General features: G+C 40.8%; 1 protein-coding gene and 1 non-coding gene across 2 annotated transcripts in view; both read left to right on the forward strand.

Moving 5' to 3' along the window:
- The first annotated feature begins 1,471 nt into the window (after positions 1 to 1,471).
- Positions 1,472 to 1,543, forward strand: TRNAW-CCA (transfer RNA tryptophan (anticodon CCA)). Its single transcript has one exon. It is a non-coding gene; the product is annotated as a tRNA-Trp (tRNA).
- A 1,116-nt stretch (positions 1,544 to 2,659) lies between these two features.
- Positions 2,660 to 24,438, forward strand: part of GXYLT1 (glucoside xylosyltransferase 1) — a 47,739-nt gene continuing 25,960 nt past the window's right edge. The window contains exons 1-3 of the mRNA XM_052641013.1: positions 2,660 to 2,880; positions 11,524 to 11,616; positions 20,786 to 20,957. Coding sequence (XP_052496973.1) covers positions 2,660 to 2,880; positions 11,524 to 11,616; positions 20,786 to 20,957 — 486 coding nt within the window. The remainder of the gene's footprint in view (positions 2,881 to 11,523; positions 11,617 to 20,785; positions 20,958 to 24,438) is intronic.

The raw sequence follows: 24,438 nt of genomic DNA on the forward strand, positions 1-24,438 counted from the left end.
ATGATTTTTCTCCATGGAGAGAGAGAGAGAGAGGGACAGTGTGTGTATGTGTGTGTGTTTAAAGAGAGAGAGAGGGACGGTGTGTGTGTGTGTGTGTGTGTGTGTGTCTGTGTGTGTGTGTGTCTGTGTGTGTGTGTGTCTGTGTGTGTGTGTGTGTTTAAAGCCTCCTTCCTTTCCCTCACTTTTTGGCACTGTAGCTGCTTTCTGGCTCTCTCTCTCTCTGTCCCAGCCTCCACGCTGCAGCCAGAATCTGCCTTCCAAAAGGCAGATGTGACCATGTAACTTCCTAACTTAAAACACTGTCAGTGGTTCACTTGTCTGCCGGATTACCTTCAAACTCCTTGGTGTGCTAAACAAGGAATTCAGATATCTGGCCCCTTCAGCCTCCAGTCATCACTCATCATATCCTCTCTTGCGTTTGCTTAACTGATGGTATCAAACTTCTCACAGCTCCCTGAACACAAGAGCCTGTTTCACTGATTCCTCAGCCTGGAATCACTTCCATTACCCCATTCAAGACTCTGGGGCCAGTTTTGCTATACTCAAAGGTTCACAAAAAACAGAAGTGAAAACTATGAATCACTGAAGTAGTTACCAGTAAAAGTGTATGGTGCACACAAACAAAAGACAGCTAACTGGTAACACTCAAACCAAAATACCCGATGAGGCTTTCGGGTAGATTGTTATCAAGCAGTATATATAGTGTGAAGGCAGTGAGTGTGTTGTCTTCAGTGATTGGTTAAAGCATTACATTTTTTTTTTTTTTTTGCAGTTTAAACTTCAAACATTGAATATTTTATTCAACTGCTATTTTTTCTTATTTCTAAATTCTTTTTATTACACAAGTTTCAGGTGTATAGCATTATAGGTTGCACTAGTAGTAAAGAACCTGCCTGCCAATGCAGGAGACCTAAGAGACCTGGGTTCAGTCCCTGGGTTGGGAAGATCCCCTGGAGGAGGACTTGGCAATCCACTCCAATATTGCCTGGCGAATCCCATGGACAGAGGAGCCAGGTGGGCTATAATTCATGGGGTCGCAGAGTCCCTCAGGACTGAAGCAATTTAATACACATATTGTGCAAAGTCATCACTACCATAAGTCTAGTTATCAACCATCACCATACAATTGACCCCCTTCATCTATTTGCCTATCCCCTGCGAGAATTTACTTAAAAGGGAATTGGTTAGTGGTTACCTCATACCAGTTTTGGGGACTTAAATATTTAAGTTATGCTTATTATTTTCAGATGTATAGGCAAGAAGTGACCCAGATCAAGTTAAACTCTTATCCTGCAAAATATGCTAAATTAAGCTTTGCTTGTATGACCGGTTTTGTCTGGTCAAGGAATTTTCAAGTCTGGTCTCTGTTTCATTTTGACATTATGAAGTATCTCCTGACCATGCCCGTAGGTAGAACTGGTTACTCCTTTCTGTGTGTGTACCCACACCTTTACAGATTTCTATCCTAACGTCCCTGGTGGCTCAGAGGTTAAAGCGTCTGCCTCCAGTGCGGAAGACCCGGGTTCGATCCCTGGGTTGGGAAGATCCCCTGGAGAAGGAAATGGTAACCCACTCCAGTATTCTTGCCTGGAGAATTCCTTGTACGGAGAAGCCTGGTAGGCTACAGTCCACGGGGTCGCAAAGAGTCGGATACGACTGAGCGACTTCACCTATTCTAACGTCTGTATGGTTGTATTGCACTTACAAATGTTCACTGTCCCACCCCCATGCCCCAACTAGGGGTTTTTGTGCCGCAAGATACAGTGCTTGGCACAAAGTGATGATCTATAAATGTTCAATAAATGAATGGCGTGAAAATAGGGCTGAAGAAGAGGCAGAAGAACTGGAAAGCTCTTTAGGGAGATATTATTGCAAATGGTGAGTTGTGAGCTGGTTCATAAAGGAGTAAAAGCTTGGAGCTTAGAGTTACAGGAACTTACAACCTCGATGGGAGGCGGAATATGCATCCTCAACAGCATTAGGCATCTGCATTTGATATCTGCGTGAGAACGGCTCGAACCAACTCTTATTACAGAATACGAGAGGCTAGGGAAGTCGCTGCTGGATGAGGTTGGAGCGGAAAAGCGGCTTAATCAAGTGCCTTCTAAATATAAGGCGTTTTTCGTGCGTTAAGCAATTTAATCTTTATCACCATTCTATGATGAGGATATCATCTCCATTTCAGAGACAGAGAAACCCGCTCAGAGAATTTAGGTCGCTCAGCGTCCCAAACTACCGTGTAGCAGAACCATAATTTGAAATTGGGTCAGTTGCCTCCAACGCCCCGCTCATTTCGCCACACTTCAGCGCAGTTGGGAGTTGCAGGGCTTGGGAGTCGCTCGCCCAGCAGTCCCCAGCTCCCAGAGCTCCGGGACACCCCAGCCCACCAGGCGCGCCCCGCCCTCGCGCTCAGTGCGCCGGCGCGTCGGGCCGCCAGCCCTCAGGGAGGGGCCCGCGGCGGAGGCGGGGACAGGACGCCGGGGCGGGGTGTCGGCGCGCTGGTGAAGGTGGTGGGCAGGGAGCGGAGTGGGGCGGGTGCGAGGCCGTGGCGGAGGAGGAACTTGTTGCGCTCGCGGCTGCGCGGTGCCGCTCCCTCGGTTCCAGTTCGCCCGGGCGGGCGCGGCGACGGCGGCGGCGGCAGCAGCGCTGGGCCAGCGCGATGCGGCGCTACCTGCGCGTCGTGGTGCTGTGCCTGGCCTGCGGCTTCTGCTCGCTTCTCTACGCCTTCAGCCAGCTCGCCGTGTCCCTGGAGGAAGGAGCGGGCGGCGTTGGCGGGAAGCCGCAGGCCGCAGCGGCTTCCTGGCTTGGGGGCGATGGACGCGGAGCCGGGAGAGGGGTGGGCAGCTCGGGCTCTGCGGCGCATCACGGCCGGTCAGACAGGTACGGGCCGTTCCGTCTTGGGGGGCCGGGGGTACGGCGGCACGGGACTGGGGACTCGGCCTGGCCCGGGCTGCCAGCGAGTCCGCCTAGCGCCTCTCGCCGCCGGGCCCGCATCTCCCGCTCCTTTGCAGCCGACTCTGACCCTCTTTGCTCGTTTCCCTCCTCTTCACCCCAGGGGTGAGCTCCGTGCTGCTCGAGCCCGAGAGCACACCACGCGTTTTGCGTTTGTCTTCTAACCTGTTCCTTAGGCACAATTCAGAGCAGTTAGAAATTAATTTTCAACTCTTGACAGTTGCGTCTTCCTTTTCTTTCTTTCTTAGGATTTGTCGAAAATAAGGGGGTCCTACAAAAACCTTCTTGCTTGCTGACTAGTGGGAATTCCCTCTTGTTTCCATGGCGTTCCAGTTGAGATATTTAAACAGCCGCCTGGCGCCCTGGTTCAGCTTTCCGCCTCCCTCCTAAATGAGGCGTCTAAATTTCCTGTTAACGCTTAAATTTTTCATCATTAGCCGATCAGCTAAATCTGGAGAGAGCATTTTCTGCTGATTGTGAGTTTTTCTTTAGGAAACAATCGATCTATTGTGAAACTCAGAGCAAGTTAAGAAAAATAAGCGATACTTAACATACGTCTTTTGTGAGTTGGGATAGAGGTGTCTTTCTTTAAAAAAAGGAATTTAAAAAGCACAGTGACGTAAGTGGATTTACACAAATCACTGTCAGAGTTGGAATCAGTACGAGGTTTAAATGGAAAAAAGAATGCGACGCATTACGAATGCTTAACAAAATCTGAGCGCTCCCACTTCCTTGAAAAAGAGGCTCCTCCATTTGTGGGCAACTCTCTTACTCCGAGTACTCTTTTAGTAAGAGGCAAAGACTGCTTTGATCGGATAAAATATCGGATTGGTAGGAGGAGGGAGCGCAGGTCAGCTGTAGACTGTTGAAGGTTCTTCTCAAAGTTGATGGCCATTCCTAATATGAAAAGGAACGTTTAGGCAGAGGAGCAGCACGGAAAAGCCGGACTGTCGTGTTTTCACCCTGTGACTTGATTACAAGGGCTCTGTTCATAAAAGCAGAACTACTTTCCAGAGCCAGGTTTGTCACTGCCATTATCTGTCCTGGGAGAGGCAGTGACCGAAGATCCGGACGACTCATGAAAAGCTGGTCGAAGTCTGTTTTGTTGCTGTGAAGCATTTAAAGTTAAGGAAAGGAAACTGTTTTTGTATTGGGGAGAGTTGAAAAGAAGAAACATTTTTGTCAAAACATTGAATGAAATTGAACTATGATATTAGCATTTCAGTTTGATAGAATAACATGCATTTTTAGTGCCTTGTCTGAGATACTTAAATATTCTGTGACAAATTTTTATAAACTGTATTTGCTTGGCTAGCTAATTTTAACAGAATTGTGTTATTTGAAATTCAGAAAATAAGCGCTTCAGTTTTAAAAGATACTTTATAGACCCGTTACTGACATCTGAAGTTTGGTGTGTCAGAACCAACTAAAAGCTTTGTATTATAAGTCCTCTGAGCAGCATAACTCCTCATTTTAAATGAGGCATATATTTGAGTTAAAACTGAAGGTGTATCATTCTTTGCTAAAATGCTGTGAAGCACATTTCACCATGTGTGCACCCATAAGAAGGGTGAGAAGAGGAACCACATGGAAAAGCTGGATTGCTTGGATCACACGATTTGATTACGGTCAGGAGAATTCCGAAAAGATACCAGGCTCTTTTCATTTTAGATATTATCATTTATAACATCTTTTTAGACTTCTCACAGAGTTCAGTCAATTTTTTTTGGCTCTCATGGGATATGGAGTAGGTATTAACCTGCTTCCAGTGTATAAATTGTTTAGCCAGGATGCAGAAAGCATCAATACTGGACCAGGATTAGAAACTATGTATTTTTTGCTTGCTCTGCCAAGTACTCTTTCTGTTAAGCTGCTGTGATAAGACTCTAGTCTAGATAGTGTTTAATCAGTGAAAAATGGGGCTATAAGGCAAGCAACATCTGTTTTTTTCTTGGTAGGGCTTGATTATCAATTACATTCTTACTTTTTTTTGAAGCAGTCTTAGCTCAAAGATTAAAACTGCTATTTCTTTCTCTCATTTAAAACATGGGATTACAGTTGTATCTAGTAGGTTCCATTGGTCAAATCTTAATAGAAAATATTCATTGCACAGTATTCCATGATAACAAAATACTTGGGAATGTCCTTTCACATTCTCAAAGTAAGAAGTCAAAAATGATGGAAACGGTTTTTCAGTGAAATTTATTATTAATTAGTCATTTTGTTTGGATCCATTATTTTGGTATTTAGAAAATGGATAGATCTTAGTGTCAGACAAACATGTGGTGTCTTTCTGGCCCTGATTGCTGTGAAACCTTGACCACCTTTCTGCTTTACTTTTCTCACCTGTAAAATGTAGTTTATATTTACCTTAACTAGCTCAAGTCGGTAAAGAATCCGCCTGCAGTACAGGAGACCTGAGTTCGATTCCTGGGTCAGGACAATACCCTGGAGAAGGACATGGCAACCCACTCCAGTATTCTTGCCTGGAGAATCCCATGGACAGAGGAGCCTGGCAGGCTACAGTCTATGGGGTCTCAAGAGTCGGACTTGACTGACTAAGCACACAGCACACACACAAATCAGAATTCTTAGTTGTCAGTCATCAGAACCCATTAAAACTGACTTAATATAGTATTATATATGGACTGTAGACTATATATAATAGACTGCTGCTGCTGCTAAGTTGCTTCAGTCGCGTCCGACTCTGTGAGACCCCATAGACGGCAGCCCACCAGGCTCCCCCGTCCCTGGGATTCTCCAGGCAAGAACACTGGAGTGGGTTGCCATTTCCTTCTCCAAAGCATGAAAGTAAAAAGTGAAAGTGAAGTTGCTCAATTGTGTCCAACTCTTGGCGACCCCATGGACTGCAGCCTACCAGGCTCCTCCATGCATGGGATTTTCCAGGCAAGAGGACTGGAGTTGGGGTGCCATTGCTTTCTCCTACGTAATAGGCTATATATATATATATATATCAGAGACTCTCTCTCTCTGTGTATATATAGTATTACATATAGACTTATATGGGTTGTTAGAAGGAATAGAATTAAAGCAAAAATGCCTGTCAGCCATAGGAACCTCAAGGGCTGAGGACTCTTTCTCTGCTGCTGTAGACAGGCTTTGTTCATGCGTCTTTCCACTTCTTATAGTGTTTCATCTCAAATCTCAAGTAAAAATTCTAGAAAAAGACTCTTTGGACTTGCTTTTCATCACGTGCCCGTCCGTGGGCCAGCTGTTGTTGACTGGAATGGGGAACTCTGATTCTGTGGGCTATATCCCTTGCACATCTCTACTGCAGACAGAATCACATGACCGGTGTGGGAGAGGAGTGGCCTCTGTGGAGGGAAGTGAGAGACTCTCTGAGGCTGCTATGGACAGACTGTATTACAGGTATTCGATCTGCAGCACTTAATATTAGCAGGTATCAGTAATTCTCCAGAAGGAATTAAACCATTTTGTAACTAGATTCTCAGGATGAGTAATTTCTCACATTTCACTGATGAATCCTGGTAGTGGCGAACCAAGAAACTACTATGCACTTGAGTGATACCTTTTCTGGACTGTCCTACCCTTAGTGTGAGTGACTGTTACCTTGGGAGGTAGGCACCCTACTTTCCTTTGCAGATCTGGTCAGGCCCTCAAGTTATGGTTTCTGCTGGGTCCCAGGAACACCAGTAGGGCTTTGGAAACAGACTTAAGCTTTGCCCCTTATTGACTGTGTTAACCTTGAACACATTTCCTCTTCAGTTACAAAGAGGTAAGAGTATCTATGATAACTGGGTTTTTTTGTGGGAATTGAAATAAAATAGCATGTGTAGATTACTTGGTGGTGCCTGGCACAATAAAATGATAGATAATTCAGTGATGGTTTTGATCATTTAAATTTTAAGTGATTTTTTTTTTTCTTGGTTTCTGACCTTTGGGGAAAATTGAGGCCCCAGTCCAGACCTACTAAACCAGAGTGCCAGGCGGTGGGGCCTGGGAATCTGTATTTTAGATATGTGCTCCAAGTTATTGTTATAAAACCGAAGATTGATTAAACCATTGATTTAACTGGGAATCATTTGACCACTATTTTTGCACTGTTGTTTTCTAGGGGAGAATTTTCTTCCCTCTTCCTTGTGCTTATTTTTGAAGAGGAGAGGAGTTAAGCAGTGAACAGTGAAGAAGGCGGAATTATTTACTAAAGCCACTTTAAATCTCTGCTTTGTTAATGCAGCGACAGCTTATATAAAAACCAGTAACTTTGCACCTTGTATTTCAGTTCACTGAAGATTACATTTCATGTATTTGTAATGTGCTTAGCACAAACTTAACTAGTAATTAGTTATTGTTCTGTGATTTTGAAAAGTGAAAATGATTAGGCAAGTGAAAAAATGTGTATTTTTGACTTAGAAATCCTACTTTAAAACCTTAAGATTATTATCTATGTGTCATACCTGTTTGAAATACTTCCCCCAGACATGTTGACTTAAATTTGTTTTTGGAGTGTATACTATGTGAAGTTCAAAATTTTACTGTATTCAGATTGACAGTTTTTTCTTTCATTTTTTTTTGTCGTGTAGAAAAACTCTATCAGTGGGATTTCCCACCCTCTTTTTTTTTTACATTTAAATCTTTAATTCAGTGTGTTTTTTTTTTTTTTGGAGAGAGGATAGGTTGTACAGTGTGATGCTAACTTATTTTTTGAAATAACTGTTCATTGCCATTTGTATGTAAACAGTTCTTTCTCACTTCCTGAATATTCCTGAAACTAGATATTTAAGAAAAAGAAAACTGATTAGAGCTAGAAACTAATCTAACTTGTCTGAAGACAATTTTTAGGTAAAAATGAGTTGTGCAGGTACTTATCTTTAACTAGTGGTGGTCAGAACCATGGGAATAGTCTCCTCCAACGTGGCTGTGAGCATCTTCGTTTCTCTTGCAGTCACAGTGAAGGTATCTGTTCATGCCTTAAGGTGCATCATTGGTGAGGCACCTCATTCAGACTTCCACATTGTTATGCTGGATATGCCTGGACATATCCCCGACTCTCAGTATGCATGGTTTTCACTAAAGCCTCATGGTTATCATGGATGTTTTGAAATGAAAAATACCTTTTCCAGTTGAATTTAAAAGTATAAGTGACCTTCCACTATTGGATTTAAGTAAACCTGAAGTTTGAAAGCTGTTATCGTGGAGAGCATTATTACTGTTTAATGCTCTGTTTAATCTCCAGAGCGTGATGCCTCAATATTTAAAACATTTTTCAACTACTGAAATTTGTGACCTGTTTGTTTTTTTAAACTTTTGCAGTAAATGTAAGTTTACAGGAAACTTCATGGACATCCCATGTAATCTTCACTCAGTTTTTCCCCAGTAGTGACATCTTACATGAGCTTGGTATAGTACCTCTATATCTGGAATATATGTGTATGAGCGTAGTGGAGTACTAGAACCCCAGAAATTGACACTGTACAACCCATACGCCATCTTCAGACATCACCAGGTTTACATGCACTTGTGTGTATGTGTAGTTTTATGATGTTTTATCAATAGGTGAAATTCATGTCACCACCCCCACAGTCATGATACAGACTGTTTTATCATCATGGAGAGTCCCGTGCTATCCCTTGATCAGTTTGCGTCTAGACAAGCCACCTAGTTAGAAACATTAAGCCTATGAAGTAGGAGGGTGAGCCTTAGTAAAGTTTTATTTCTGTCTGATCCACGGTGGAAAAACTTTGCGTTTATGAACTTTACTGATTCTGGATATTATTACTTACTGAAGACATACCCATTTGGCTGAGCTACAGTTTTATTCCATTAAATATATTGAAGTTATCTTTTTGAATTTTGTATATCTAATGTTCCATTTTCCAGTAGTCTTAAGGCATAAAAGCAAAAGCAACTAATAGCCAGAACTTGGATAAGTCACCTTTACTTTTCCAGCATTTTAAAGACTTTTTTTTCTGGCCTGAAAGTGCAAGTACTATCATTGCTAGTTTAGTTGCTTTTCCTAATTTATTGTTTCTAGTGATGGCTACTGGTATGTAATGAGTTCTCAGTATGAGTTTCTACTTTTTTCAGTCTTTAAAACCAAGTTTTCCTAAGTGAGAGAATGTAAGCTTGGGAGATAGAAACCTTAAGTAAATTATGTCTCCTCTTGCCAGCAGCACCTCAGTGTTTTACGTGTGTGTTTTTTTTTTAATAAGGAAAATGTATACTCACTAATGCATATGTTTTATATTTTCGTTAAAGACAGAAAACATTCTTCGTATAAACTGTGTTTTCTGACATTGAGTTATTATCAAGAAACTTAGGTAAAACGACATTTTTTTCCCCCTGATTTATCTGCATTAATCAGTTTACAGTGGTTACATGTTCCAGCAATTCCTCTTGTAGGAATACGTACTCACACTCAAGAGAATTGCAAACATATGTTCACCTTAAAATTGTACATGAATCTTCATAAAAGCATGATTTATAATAGCCAAAACTATCAACGACCCAAATATTCACTAATACAAGAATGGATAAAGAAAATGTGGTATATATATTCATTTATAAAAGGGAGTAGTATTTGGCCACCAAAAGGAATGAAATGTGCTGATAAGTGCCACAGTGGGTGAACGTTGAAAATAAGCTAAGTGAAAAAAAGTCAGACTCAAAAAGCCACATACTAATGATTCCATTTATCTATGGAGACAGAAAATAAATGTGTGATTCCTTAGGGCTAAGGGATTGAGTAATGCAAGTTAAGGCAGAAAATGGTGTTAATACATAATTTCAGATAATCATTTTTACAGAAAAACAGTCATTTTCTTGAGACTTCATTTTCTACTGTTGGAGGATTTGACAAGAGATGGAATAACTAGCTTCCTTCCGTAAATAAAGGTGTTGTTTATAAATAAATTGTGGACTTGAAAGAAAGTTTGATAATGTCTGTATCTGAAAGACAGGGATACCTATTTGAACAGTTTCGTTTTGAGGCTTAAATGGACGTGAAAGCTCTTGAGTCTGGAAAAAAATCTCAGTTGTTGCCGCTTCTGAGCCTAAGGAAATGCAAAAGTTAAAAACTAGGTGACCACACCTGGAAGGGGACAAACGTAAATTTCCTTATCAAGTTGTTCATTCTATTGATCTGTACACGTTTTCTTTTTCTTATTTTTTAACCATTTAAGATATGTTAATGTTTTATGCTGTGCTTGAGAATGCTGCCCCTTTCAAGAAAAACCACATTACAATGTCAGTTTTTTCCCATTGATTTAAAATTCTGATTTAGTTCTTTGTGCAGTAGTATACAGAATTACTTAGGCAGGGTTTTAAAAACTACTAGTGCCTGGCCCTGGAGAAGGCAATGGCACCCCACTCCAGTCCTCTTGCCTGGAAAATCCCATGGACGGAGGAGCCTGGTAGGCTGGAGTCCATGGGGTCTCGAAGAGTCGGACACGACTGAGCAACTTCACTTTCACTTTTCACTTTCATGCATTGGGGAAGGACATGGCAGCCTACTCCAGTGTTCTTGCCTGGAGAATCCCAGGGACGGGGGAGCCTGGTGGGCTGCCGTCTATGGGGTCGCACAGAGTTGGACACGACTGAAGCGACTTAGCAGCAGCAGTGCCTGGCCCTGTTTTCAGAGTTTCTGATTTGACAGGTCTGGTGTAGGGGTCTCTGGTGATTTCACTGTGTGTCCTGGATCTGAGACCCCCCTGTCTTAACCTGTTGGCATTTGTGAGAGGCGGACTCAGTGATCTTGCAAATATGACATTTCATAGACCTTTCACTGTAAGAACAGTCACTTAATTGAATTCATGATGATGGGACATGGTTTAGTGACTCTGGCTTCATACTTGCTTACTTTAGTAAACTCAGGCTTCCACTGTCCTGAATTACCAGCTAGACTATTGTTTTGAGAAGAAATAACAATGAAAATACATACATTTTGTATTGTAAGTAGCTGCTGTTTTGTGTGTGGTTTCTTTTTTTTAGCTCCAACCTGCAGTCTAAGAAGAAATTTGATCCTCCTGTTTAGCTTGTGAAATACAGTGAAGCTGAGATAAGTGTAGAAAAGTGAAACTGAACTGTGAATATAAGCATGATTTCTTATTTCCCACTTAAAACATCATATGTGTAGCTTGGATTCAAGATTAGTTTAAAAGCATTTAAAGATCTTTTTCCATTCTACCAGCATTTGTGGCTTAAATTTTGCTTCAGGATAAGCAGATATTTTGTTTGGCTGAAATGGATTTTTTTTCTAGGGGGAATGTGTGCAGTTCATGAAGGAAAATTTTAGAAGTATGCCAGTATTTTCTGTGTCATCTGAGAAGAAGATCTTATTATATATTAGAGAATTCATGACTAAAATCTTTTCCAGTCTGCAGTATTTTCTGCCTAAAAGTTTCACAGTTCTGTTTAAAATAGTGGTACTCTAAGGGAAAAATCAATTTCCAGAAATCCTTATTACCATAGCAGGTTGGATTTGCAGTTTTGTTGCTGTAAAATAGAACAGTAAGTTTTTATGTTATTGAGTAAATTCCTTGTTAGTTTTAAGCCTGAATACTCACATAGGTTTCTGTCTCACTCTGTTAGGTGTAAAGAGTTCTCTCTGTGTTACTGGAATCCCTATTGGATGCTGCCCTCTGATGTTTGTGGAATGAACTGCTTTTGGGAAGCGGCCTTTAGGTAGGCACTTAATATTTAATTGGTAGATCAGTGTAGGTAAGATCAGATAGTAGATAATACATTTTTAACTGTAACAGGTCAGAAAAAGGTTTCTTTTCTTGTAATCTAATATTATCGTAAAAGTAAGTAATTCATTTTCTGATTAGGTTTTCTTTTTTTCCCACTTTGAAGTAGTTATGACCAATTTTTAAATCCATACTTTGCGTGAAATGCTCTAAAATTTTTTAGATGTTATTAAGATAACCCATTGTTCATAGAACAATTTATGGCCTAATTTTAGGTAATAGGTGATCAAATGATAAACAGATATTGAATATAGACTTCCACTGACATTTACAGGCATATGGCATTTATCTAATTTAAAGCTGGTATACTAAAAAAAATTTGTAGGTGGATGGAGACAACTGGGGAAGGGTTAAGTTGGTCATTAGCAGAGGGATTGAATATTTGGGAATGGGAGGAAAAAGACAAATGTACAATGAAGAAGCAAATGATGTGAAAATGTTTATTGACCCTTTTTAAAAAAGCTTTTGAAGAGTGTGGCTTTGTTCACTTATCAGGATAATGAAGGCACAGGGTTGGCTGACTCTCTGGTACCTCCTGCTTCTCACCCTCAATGAGGGAAACAAGTGTTGGTAGAAATGGAATATCAGACTCTGAGATAGGGGCAGGAGGAGAGTGAGCTAATAGCCTGAAATGCCCTCCCCAAGAGTAACATTGTTTTGTGATTCGTTTGAATTTTAATCCTGCTCATTCCATTTGCCAGGCACAGTGCTGGATGGTAAGAATCAGATTGAGTCTGGTTAACATGGCCCTGTCCTTCTGGAGCTTACATTCTGATGGAAGCTTCAGATCTGAGATTATAGTAGAGGGTGACAAGTTATAGCCAAGATGATGGGAGAAGCAGGTGGTCATCAGATGGGATTATCTTAAGGCATTAAGGAAGGCTTTTTGGAGGGGTTGACTACATGATGAACAGGAAATAGCCAGGCTTAAGGACAGGAGGTGATATATTCCAGGTGGGAAGAACTGCATTCTTAATCAATACTAGTAGTGTGTATTTTTAAATTCTTATAGTCCAGATATATTATGCAGCCCACAAACAACTGGGAAGAGATCGTTGAAATCAGATATTTTAATCTGGTTGTTATAGAAAAGATTGGATGAATGAAATTCTAATATGGGTCAGTCAAGTCAGATTATGTAAACTTTTAAGAATTAACTTTTAAAGATAATCTTACCATTCAGCTTGTTCATAATTTTGGAGAGTAGGAGCTCCATATTTTTCCTTCTTTAAAGAGTTTGCTAATGAATAGAGTATTGACAAGCTCCACTTGTTATCTCTGGTCTTGTGACATAAATCTATTCACTCTGAAAGCTGGGTAAGCTTGAAAGCCCCTGTATTCTCTGATTTATACAACCCAGACCCTTTTGTAAGTTCTGGCATGAGTAATAATCTTCCTACTCCTTTACTGCAGGAGCAGCCTAGAGAAGCTGACCTAATCTGAATCCTGGAGCTCTGCTTAATATTCCTTTTGTTTGAGCCTCTCCAACTCATTATTTCCCCAACACTCCCATGTATTCCCTGGAAGGAATTCCATGTGGATGGATACATGATATTGCAAACCTTGTGCTTTTTACCGTCCTAAATTGGAGATTTTAATAGTTATACATCCAAAGTGTAATTCTGAAACCATTTTAGATGCAGGTGTGCGTTTTACTGTATGTGTACATATATGTATGTGTACATATTACTGTAACTTACCATTACATGTATCGTATCATGTAAAATCTCTGAAACTGAGCGTATGATCAGGCCAGCCAAGATGGCTTGTTCTTTTGCTCTCTGTACATTCCCTCTCCACCACTGCCCACTTTACGTTCACCCTACTCACATGACTGACCTTCCTGCGTACTTGCCCCTAAACGGACTAGTGAGTGTTCTAACATTTAAATCAGAACATCTCCTCTATGATAGCTTATCAAAGGGATGGTAAGAGGCCTACCCCTCTGTTGGTTTCCCTGGTAACCAGTGAGCCAACCTGAGGTCAGTTCTCGATAACTGGTGATCGTTCCTTCCCCAGAGGCAGACATTGCTGCCTGTCCTCTGCACACGGTGGGGTGTTGTTGCAGGGCCTTGCCTCCTATGTGTAAACTCCCCTTGTCCATTAAGCCACTGATGTCCCAGTCGCCTGACTCCAGCCTCCTCCTCCTGTCTTGGAACTGGGCGAGTACAGGCTTGCAGGCCTGCATGCTGCAGTCCAGCATGTGTAGTTTCTTGCTTTAAACTTGGGAATCCCATAGTTATTTGGCCTGTTCAAACTGGCAGACAAGCCAAAGTGCTGTACAGCTGCTGTGTCATTCTCATGCTCCATTTCAGTATTTAATTAACACCGCATTTCGGCCTGACTCGAGAGCTTCTCCACCCACCTAGGAAAACATCTTGGAAATCCCCTCTGCCAACACTAGGACTCCCGTCTTGTCTGGCAGCAGTGGGCTCTCAGCTGGCACCGTTTTCTCCTCCTCAGACTTGTCTCAGAGTTCCCAGTTTGAATTCTTTATATATTTTGATCTTTTCTGGAGGGTTAATTCCTCCCAATTGATTTATTATACAGTGATCATAAAGTAACATCAGCTCAGTGGCTCAGTCCTGTCTGACTTTTTGCAACCCCATGGACTGCTAAAAGTAACATAAAAAACCCAAAATCTCTAGGACACCCACCACCAGTGTTTTGTCCATTTCGTGCATGTGCTTTTGGTAATTTGTATCTGCATCTGAGTGTTTGCTGGCTGACTGTGCCCCAGTGCTCACACCTCCTCTCCCTCCTCTGTCCTTGAAACAACAAGTACGAAGTCCCTACAGCACCTGCTTCCAGCCCTTTCCCTTCAAGCATCCTTCCTTTATTTTTTTTCTTCACCAGCAAGCATTTATAAGAGTATCTTCTGGCTTTACTTCCTTAAAAAAACAAAAGAAAAAGCCAACTTCTCACCCCAACTGTGAGCAGCACCCGCTTCTGACCCGAGGTCACCTCTGATGTTGGAATTGTTCTGAGGCCTCGTCTGCCTGCTTGTTACCCCTTCCTCTGTCTTCCTTTCAGTGCTGTCTCCATCTCTGGCTCTTGAGACCAGTGTCCCAGGGTTTGTTTCTCTCTGCCTCTGGACTCCTTAGGACTCTGCTCTTTCCCTGCTCCCTGGATGGTCACGGGATCACCTGTTTATTTGGTCTCTTCATCAGAGCTCTTTGCTGGCTCCCGAGGCGTGTTTGCAGCTGCACTGGGGTGATTTTTGCCTGCTGACTCGTTGTGGCTCATCACGCCTCCCCTCGTCTGGGTTTTGTATCTTCATGCGCCGTGGACGTTGCACGTGTCAGTCCACAGTGACTATTCCTGCTCGTCTCCTTTCTTGCCCGCGCTCTTGCCAGCCTGCTCCTTTCCCTGCCTGAACTCCCATGCCATCACTGCTCATCCAGCCACTGTGATCTCACTTCCTGCCCACCTCTTCTTCCTTCTCTGTATCCTCTCGCTTAGCCGTACCTGCTCCATCTCCTGTGGTTGTGAATTGTTACCCATTTCAAGAAGTGCTGGCTTTGTAGACGGACACCAAGGATTGCTTATTATTTAAGCCCCATTATTTAGCCAGGTGCTTGGCAACCAGTAAACGACTAGTAATAATTTCCCCCAGCATTTCCAGACTTCAGGTTAGATGTTTGTGCAGTAAGCCCTCTTAGCAACCTCAATTGTTTTCTAGTTAAGCAGTTACCATGCTTTCTGTTTAAATCTTTAAAAAAATCTGTTCTTCACAACAGGCTGTAAATTGTATGAGGTTCAGATCGTGGCTTTCTGGCTTATCCCATGTCTAGCATGTGAAAGGAGTTCAAGTATTACAAAGAATGGATAATCCCTTGTGTTCTAAAAATTATACAGATTTAAGCCTGCACCAGCATTGTGTGTCACCATAACTTTAGCATTCATTATTGGGAATCATAATTTTGCCACCTGTTAGAGTAAAATGATATTTTATTATTGATTTATATTCATTGATTATTTCTTGAATATATTTCTGTATTTGTTTATCTTTTAAAAGTTTTGTTTGCATTGTCTGTATTGATATTTACCTGTTTGGTTTTCAATGCTTACTTTATGAACTCTAAGAATATATACTCTACTTTTGACATTGATTACAAATCTTTACGTAATCAGTTTAATTTTAAAATTTTAGTTATCTTTTCATTATATAATCTCTTAATTTAAATATTATTAAATGACTTGAGCTTTTAAAATATGTAATCTTTCTCTTTATGATGGGAATTGATTTTCAGTTCATAGTGTCTGTGTATTACCTCAGCTGTTATCTTGAGTGGTTCCATACTAGTTTTAAGAGGTACATTTTTACAGACTTTTTAAAATTGTATTTTAACAGTTAATACTTCATATTGATTTTTAGATTTTTTAATGCTTTACATAAAACCTTGCAGAGTTTTTTTGCAAAGAATTGTATTTTATCCTGAGAGTGATTCATGCGTGCTGCATGTTAAGCTGCTTCAGTCGTGTCTGACTCTTTGCGACCCCGTGGACTGTAGCCCGCCAGGCTCTACTGTCCCTGGGATTCTCTAGGCAAGAATACTGGAGTGGGTTGCCATGCCTTTTTCCAAAAGTGATTTATATACAACCTTTAAAGTAGTTTTACCTAGTATGATAATTCACTACAACTCTTTTTCTCTATGGTAAGAAGAAAAACTTTTTTTTAAAAGGTTACACATGAAGGAAATTATCATTAGTGTTTCTGAGTATAGTTTTCCAGTTTTGTTCAACTGCAAATTTTAAAAATTATTTCATGGTAGTTATTTTTTTAGTTTGAGGAGAATGTTACCAGAAATGTAATTTACTTACCTTAAATTTATGTACTTCGTTATAATGCTAATTCCTAGTCTAAATCTTATTGTACATTGTTTTCTTTTATAGAGAAGACACTAATTTAATTATAGACTAGAAGAACACACTGGAAGCTTTCAGTGTGGCCTAATTTTTTTAAAAGAGAGGGAAAGTTGTTAATCGTTTATAACAGGAATGTTACTTAAGTCTGTTCTTCAAGGCTTGTAAGTATATTTATAGTATTTATATTAGAATTTTCATCTAAAACATTGTTAACTTTTTTCCCTAGATTAACCTCCTCTCAACTTTCTACTTTGATAAGTTTTCACATCTACAGAGGTTGTAAGAATAGCAGCGTGGGCACGCTTACCCATCACTGGGCATTTACCTATTACTAACATTTTGCCACTTCGTTTTTGGCTGAACCATTTGAACAACAGCCATTATGACACATGGGCTTCTCAGGCGGCTCAGCAGTGAAGAATCCACCAGCAACGTGGAAGATGCGGGTTCAGTCCCTGGGTCAGGAAGATCCCCTGGAGAAGGAATTGGCAACCCATTCCAGTATTCTAGCCTGGGAAATCTCGTGAACAGAGGAGCCTGGCAGGCTACAGTCCATGGAGTCGCAAAAATCAGACACAACTGAGAGATTAAATCACCACCACCATGACAAATACCCAGCATGTATTGCCTAAGAACACGGGTATTCTCCAGTTTCACCATAACAAAATGGGCACTTCGGTTTATTTAACACTGACAATCTGTGTATGTTAGTTGCCCAGTCGTGCCCAACTGTTTGCGACCCCATGGGCTATAGCCTGCCAGGCTCCTCTGTCCATGAAATTCTCCAGCCAAGAATACTGGAGTGGGTGGCCATTTCCTGCTTCAAACATTGACAATCTTATATTTATATACTACGTATACATTTATAATACATTTATATATATTCATATCTCCTTATTTACCTATTAATGAATTTTATATCTTTGCTTCCCCATTCAGAACCCAGTCAAGGAAAATACATTACATTCAGTTATTTAAATCTGTTTAGTCCCCCTTTTCTCTAGGACAATTTGCAGACTTTTTTTTTGAGGGGGTGCAGGGCAGGGACATGATATTTTTGTTTTGCAGAATGTTCCTTTGTTTGAACTTGCCTGTCCGCTTGGGATCAGATTCAGGATCTTTGGCAGGAATGCTGCAGAAGAGATCCGGTGCCCTTTGGGCGTGCTGTGGGGAGGCACCTGGTGGCAGACGGTTAACATAATTGGTTGTTTGATCAGGTGGTTATGGTGGTGGTATCACATTTCTACACTGTAACAGTATCATTATCCCCTTTGTAATGTGTGGGGATAAAACCTTGATACTGTGTGGTTTTAGCATCTATTAATTATTCCTGTTCAAATCATCTACTACAAGAGTGAATGCAAAATAGTGCTTTTTGTGGTTTTCTCATTCCTTCTACATTTATTGGTTGGTATTCTTCTTTAAAGGAGAGTTCCTCCCCCGCCCTCCTTACCCTTTACCTAGTATCATTTTGGACCCATTGATTCAGTTTTTTTAATAGAATGTGTTACCCTTCATTACCGTTAAAGTTGCTGTTTGTGTTCAGGTGATGCCAAATTTAGTTATGCGGTCCCTCAGGTATTAACTTTGAATTATCTGAAGGATATCTTCTAATCCTATATCTGTAGAAGAACAGAGTTGACTTTAATATGTCCTTTTGGATAACAAATCCACAGGGGTTTTCTCTTGTTGACACTGTGATTAATATATAGCATATAGCACATTTTTGTAGATCCTGACAATATTAACACCATTCAGCTGGAATCAGAATTCCTTGAATGGCTACTTCCCTATTATTTCTTCAAAAGTTTCAGTCATCCCTTCCTCTAGTGTAGAAGCTTACTTTAGATTTCGTCCAGTTGCAGTGACTTCCCATCCCTGGGTCTAGGGATAGGGTGGTGGGCAGAGACATCTTCAAACTATGTTTTGTCTTCTCAGTTTAGATGTACTGTGTATAATGCTTTTGCTGAAAAGAGACACATAACAGAAAAGCAAATTTCATAGAAACTGGTGGAAGGAGTGCTGGCAGTATGACGAGAAGTCTTGCTGCAGTGCTTGAGAGCCAGAGTCCCCAGGACTGACTCAGAGGGACTGTTTGTTCATGAAGAACATTTGACTTGCTTTTCTTGAGAAGGCTTATTCTGCTTCTTGTCTCTGTATGTAGAGAGTTCTCTGCAAAGTGGCACATGCTGCTTACTGTCTAAGTCTCTAGGCTTTTTATCTTTGGAACAGGATCGAGTTATGGCCGGGTGGGTAATTCGAGCCCATTATAGATTCTCAAATCTTGGTCATCATGAGGAACAGGATCTGGAGGCATTTATCAGAAAGATGAGACAGTTTAGAGCTCTGTGAAATTGTTGAGTGTCTTGATTGCCCTGGCCTCTGCTTGTGTTATGTGACTTCCACTGCTTAGAGATGAACTGGGTTCACGTGCCCTTGTTGAGATATAGGAAGTGGGTGGTCTCCCCTCTGATAGGGATCCAGTGTTAAACACTGACGGGCTCAACAGAAAAGAGGGGAATGGATAGAGGGTGCAGACAAGGAAGGAGGTGCTGTTGCTTTCTAATTGCTATCAGTACAGAAGAACAGAGCTTTCAAAAGGCCCAGGCTTAGGCTACACCTTATGTATGAGAGAGGTGGCATAGTAGGTGGGTGGGGAAAGGCTGGCCTCTCTGTCACCCTGTAACAGAAGGAGCTTGGACGACTGGATAGCCACATGCAAAACTGTGCAGTTGTCCCCTCTTGAGACCACTCATAAAAATCAGTTCCTGGTAGATTGATATAAGTTTTAAAAGCAAGATATGTACCTGATATCTTAATCTTATTAATAGTCTTAATAACTTGATGAATGAGATATCAGCACCATTTCTTGAATAGTAAATATTCTTCTTCTAAGAATACCACTTTATATGTGACTTCTCCATTTACTGCCTTTAACAAAGTGGTGTCATAATGTTTAACTTTGTCAATTATCTGGGTGAAATTTCATTTTCTTAAAAGTGATTTTTGTTGTTTGTTTTTAAAGAGCTTCACCTTCAGAATAATCAGCCCATTAAGGGTAAGGTATCAAGGTTGTGAGTTTCAGTCTCCCAGTTGAGGGATTAGGGAAGGAAATCACCCCTTTTTTTTCTAGGAGGTGAGTATTCTGTGCTGAAGGCTGACAGTTACCAGTAATTATGTATACAAGAGAAATGAACCTGTTTTCAGGCCTCAGGAACCCAGTAAGACCAGAAAAGCATCAGTTTCAACTGCTGTCTTAGGTGTCTCTGGACCCTTAACAAACAAGCTTGTTAATAGGAATGGACAGATGCACAGTAAAAGCAGGAGCACGTTTTATATAAATATTTCCAGGCTTAATTTTTTATAATGTTAATATAAATAATTGGTATAATTATTTAAAAGGATAAAAAATAGTATAATTCCAAATGTTTAATGTTAAAACATTAAGATATATGAATTTAATATTTGGGCCTACCTGGCTTAGTGGTAAAGAATCCACCTGCCCAAGGCAAGAGATGCAGAAGACATGAGCTCAGTCCCTGGGTTGGAAAGATCCCCTGGAGGAGGAAATGGTAACCTACTGCAGTATTCTTGCCTGGGAAATCCCATGGACAGAGGAGCCTGGAGGGCTGTAGTCCATGGGGTTGCAAAGAGTCAGACATGACTGAGCACACACACATGCATGCATGTTTTATATGGTCAGTTATTTGTATTTAATTTTATTTAGCATATTTTCTCTTTTCTGATATCCTCGTCAGTTGAGGAAATATCCATGAATAAGATTTTCTTCAGAAAACAGTTCTGGGTCCACTCTGACACATGCAAACGTGAATACTCAAAAGATTCCAAAGTCCTGTGCTGATAAGCAATGTAACTGCAATAATTTTAGCCTGTAAAAGTAAGAAAAATGATTTGTCACCTGTCCCTGCTACTTAGTAATATATACATACAACTATTAATGTTAAACAATACAATTTCTAATCCCCTTTTACATTTTACAAAAAGGATCTCTAACCAAAAATTGAAGTCAATAAAGTGATTTTGTTACATACATATATTCTTTTTCATATTCTTTTCATTATGGTTTATTGCAGGATATTGAATATAATTCCTTCTGCTATACAGTAGGACCTTATTGTTCAAACCTAAGTCTTTGAACACAGTCAGAATACCATGTTGTTAACATGTTACCCTGTACTAAAACTGTTGGAAAATGTGGTTATCTTTTCTATCAGGTATGGTGTGAAAATGCAGCCCATTGAGAGAGTGCACCTAGCCGTGGTTGCCTGCGGGGAAAGACTGGAAGAAACCGTAACCATGTTGAAGTCAGCGCTCATCTTTAGCATCAAACCTCTTCAGTTCCATATTTTTGCTGAAGATCAACTGCATGATAGTTTTAAAGGCATAGTAAGTATTTGAGACTTAGGTCTGTAGAGTTGAATATTTAACATACACTATAGTAAAATGTTGAACAAAAATATTTTTCCTGCAGCTCTGCCCTCTTAGAGTGGGGACTGCTCCCTGCTGCTACTGTTGTCTGTGCATCCAGACCTGGGGTTTAAGAAGAAGGCTTGCCTCTGTGAAGGAGTTAGGCTGCTTAATCCTACTTAGTCCTTTGCCAAGCATGGAGGTTTTGTTTTACTAACTGTAGTTCCAGGATGTTTTGACTGAGAAGTCCTGTGTCTTAATTGTGTTCCCATCCTTGAGTTGAGACTGCGTCAGTCAGAGTGTGCACAAGGTTTTGATTCTGTTTTGAGTGGGGGGAACTTTTAATTGATAATATGGAGGGAAGTGACTTCTTGCTCTGATAGTAAGGTTTTTTATTTTGGTTTTGCATTAGTTGCAGTCAGTTTGGCTGTAATGGCAGAAAACCCAAAATGTCTTAAAAACGTAGAAGTTTATTTCTCTCTTATATAAAAGCAGGCAGTCTGTGTTATGTGGCAGCCCCATGTTTTCAGGGATTCTGCTCTTTTTTCTCTCATGTGGCTGAGCCATCTTTAACGTAGGACTTCTACCTCGTGATCCAGGATGGCTGCTCAAGCTCCAGTCATCACACTCATATCCTAGCCAGCATGATGTAAAAAGGAGTGAAGAAGGGTGTTCTCCTCCTTTCTAAGGAGACTTTCTAGAAGTCGCATAGGATGTTCTGCCAGTGTATCATTGGTCTGATCTTAGTCATATGACCATGTCTAACTACTTGTGAAGATTGAAAATATACTCTTTTAATTAGGACTGCTGCATTATCTTAACAAAAGAAAATTACTGTGTAGGAAGAAGAGAACACATAAATATAGAAGGGAGAACACACACAAAATGAAAATTCCCCAGAAATCTCATTACCTTGTGTTCTGAAATGGTGGTAAAAGTGATGGTGATTATGCCTTTACCATCTCTGTCTGTCTCTCTGTGTCCATTCAGTTAAGCTTTCAAACTGATTTAGATTTTTATGCTTGGCCTATGTAGAAAAAGCTTATTTGATATTTTCTCAGGTAATTTAGTTCATTTTTCATATTAGTTGAAAAATACTACTTGTGACCTGAAGTCTTTTAGTTTCCTGCTAAAATCTTTGATTCTAAGAGGTATGAAGCTTTACTTACTATTTTACAAGGAAGGAAATTGGAACATTCTGTTAACACCATACACAAAAACTCAAAATGGATTAAAAACCTAAATGTAACACCCGAAACCATAAAACTCATGGAAGAAAACATAGGAAGAACACTGTTTGACATAAATCATAGCAGTGTGTTTTGGATCTGTCTCTTAAAGTAAAAATAAACACATAGGACCTCATTAAGCTTAAAAGCTTTTACACAGCAAAGGAAACCATTGACCAGCCAAAAAGACACAACCTACTTAACGGGAGAAATGCTTGCAGATGATATGACCAGTATGCCTGGCATGCAGGGTTTACTCAAAATCCTGCATCCTAGGCTTTAGCATTACGTGAACTGGGGACTTTCAGATGTCCAAGCTGGGTTTAGAAAAGGCTGAGGAACCAGAGATCAAATTGCCAACATTTGCTGGATCATAGAGAAATCAAGGAAATTCCAGAAAAACATCTACCTCTGTTTCATTGACTCTGCTAAAGCATTTGACTGTGTGGATCATAAAAAAACTGTGGAAGGCTCTTAAATTAAGAGATGGGAATACCAGACACCTTACCTGTATGTTGAGAAACCTGTGTGCCAGTCAAGAAGCAACAGTTAGAAACCTGTGTGGAACAGCTGATTGGTACAGGATGGAGAAAGGAGTATGACAAGGCTATATATTGTCACCCATTTATTTATCTTACATACAGAGCACATCATGAGAAATGCTGGGTTGGGTGAGTTATAAGCTGGAATCAAGATAGCCGGGAGAAACATCATCAGCCTCAGATATGCAGATGATACCACTCTAATGGCAGCAAAGAGGAACTAAAGAACCTCTTGATGAAGGTGAAGGAGGAGAGTGAAAAAGCTGACTTAAAACTCAGTATTGAAAAACTAAAATCATGGAATCTGGTCCTGTCACTTCATGGCAAATAGAGGGGAGAAAGGTGGAAGCAGTGACAGATTTCCTCTTCTTGGGCTCTCAAAATCACTGCAGATGGTTACTGTAGCCTTAAACTTAGAAGACGATTGCTTCTTGTCAAGAAACCTATAACAAACCTAGACAGTGTGTTACAAAGCAAAGACAACACTTTGCCGACAAAGGTCTGAATAGTCAAGGCTATGGTCTTTCCAGTAATTAATGTGCATTTGTGGGAGCTGGACCATAAAGAAGGTAGAGCACTAAAGAACTGATGCTTTTGAACTGTGGTGTTGGAGAAGACTCCTGAGAGTCCCTTGGACAGGAGGGAGATCAAACCAGTCAATCTTAAAGGAAATCAAATCAACCCTGAACACTCATTGGACTGATGCTGAAGTTCCAACACTTTGGCCACTTGTTGTGAATAGCTGACTCATTGGATGCCTGGATGGCATCACTGATACAAGGGACATTAACTTGGGGAAACTCTGGAAGATGGTGATGCACAAGGAAGCCTGGTGTGCTGCAGTCTATGGGGTCACAAAGAGTTGGACACAATTTGGTGACTGAACAACATGACCAGTATGGGGTTAATGTCCAAAATATATAAACAGCTCATACAACTTACCATCAAAAAAACAGCCTGATTAAAAAAATGGGCAGAAGAATTGGAGAGACATTTCTCCAGAGAGGACATGCAGATGACCAACAGTCACGGGAAGAGATGCTGTGTTGCATGTTAATCATCAGGGAAATGCAGATCAAAACCACAATGTGATCTTGCCTAACACCTGTCATAATGGCTATCATCACGAAGACCCAAACAGCAAATGTTACGACATGGAAAAAGGGAATCTTTGTATGCTCTTGGTGAGAATGTAAAGAGGTGCAGACGGTGGAAAACAGTATGGAGGTTTCTCAAAAAATTAAAAATAGAACTACTATCAGTTCAGTTCAGTTCAGTCACGTCCGACTCTTTGCGAAACCATGAATCACAGCACACCAGGCCTCCCTGTCCATCACCATCTCCCGGAGTTCACTCAGACTCACATCCATCGAGTTGGTGATGCCATCCAGCCATCTCATCCTCTGTCGTCCCCTTCTCCTCCTGCCCTCAATCTTTCCCAGCATCAGTGTCTTTTCAAATGAGTCAACTCTTCGCATGAGGTGGCCAGAGTACTGGAATTTCAGCTTTAGGATCATTCCTTCCAAAGAACACCCAGGACTGGTCTCCTTCAGAATGGATTGGTTGGATCTCCTTGCAGTCCAAGGGACTCTCAAGAGTCTTCTCCAACACCACAGTGCAAAAGTATCAGGTCTTCGGCGCTCAGCTTTCTTCACAGTCCAACTCTCACATCCATACATGACTACTGGA

This window comes from Budorcas taxicolor, chromosome 5 (genome assembly GCF_023091745.1).
Source record: "Budorcas taxicolor isolate Tak-1 chromosome 5, Takin1.1, whole genome shotgun sequence".
NCBI classification, from domain to species: Eukaryota; Metazoa; Chordata; class Mammalia; order Artiodactyla; family Bovidae; genus Budorcas; species Budorcas taxicolor.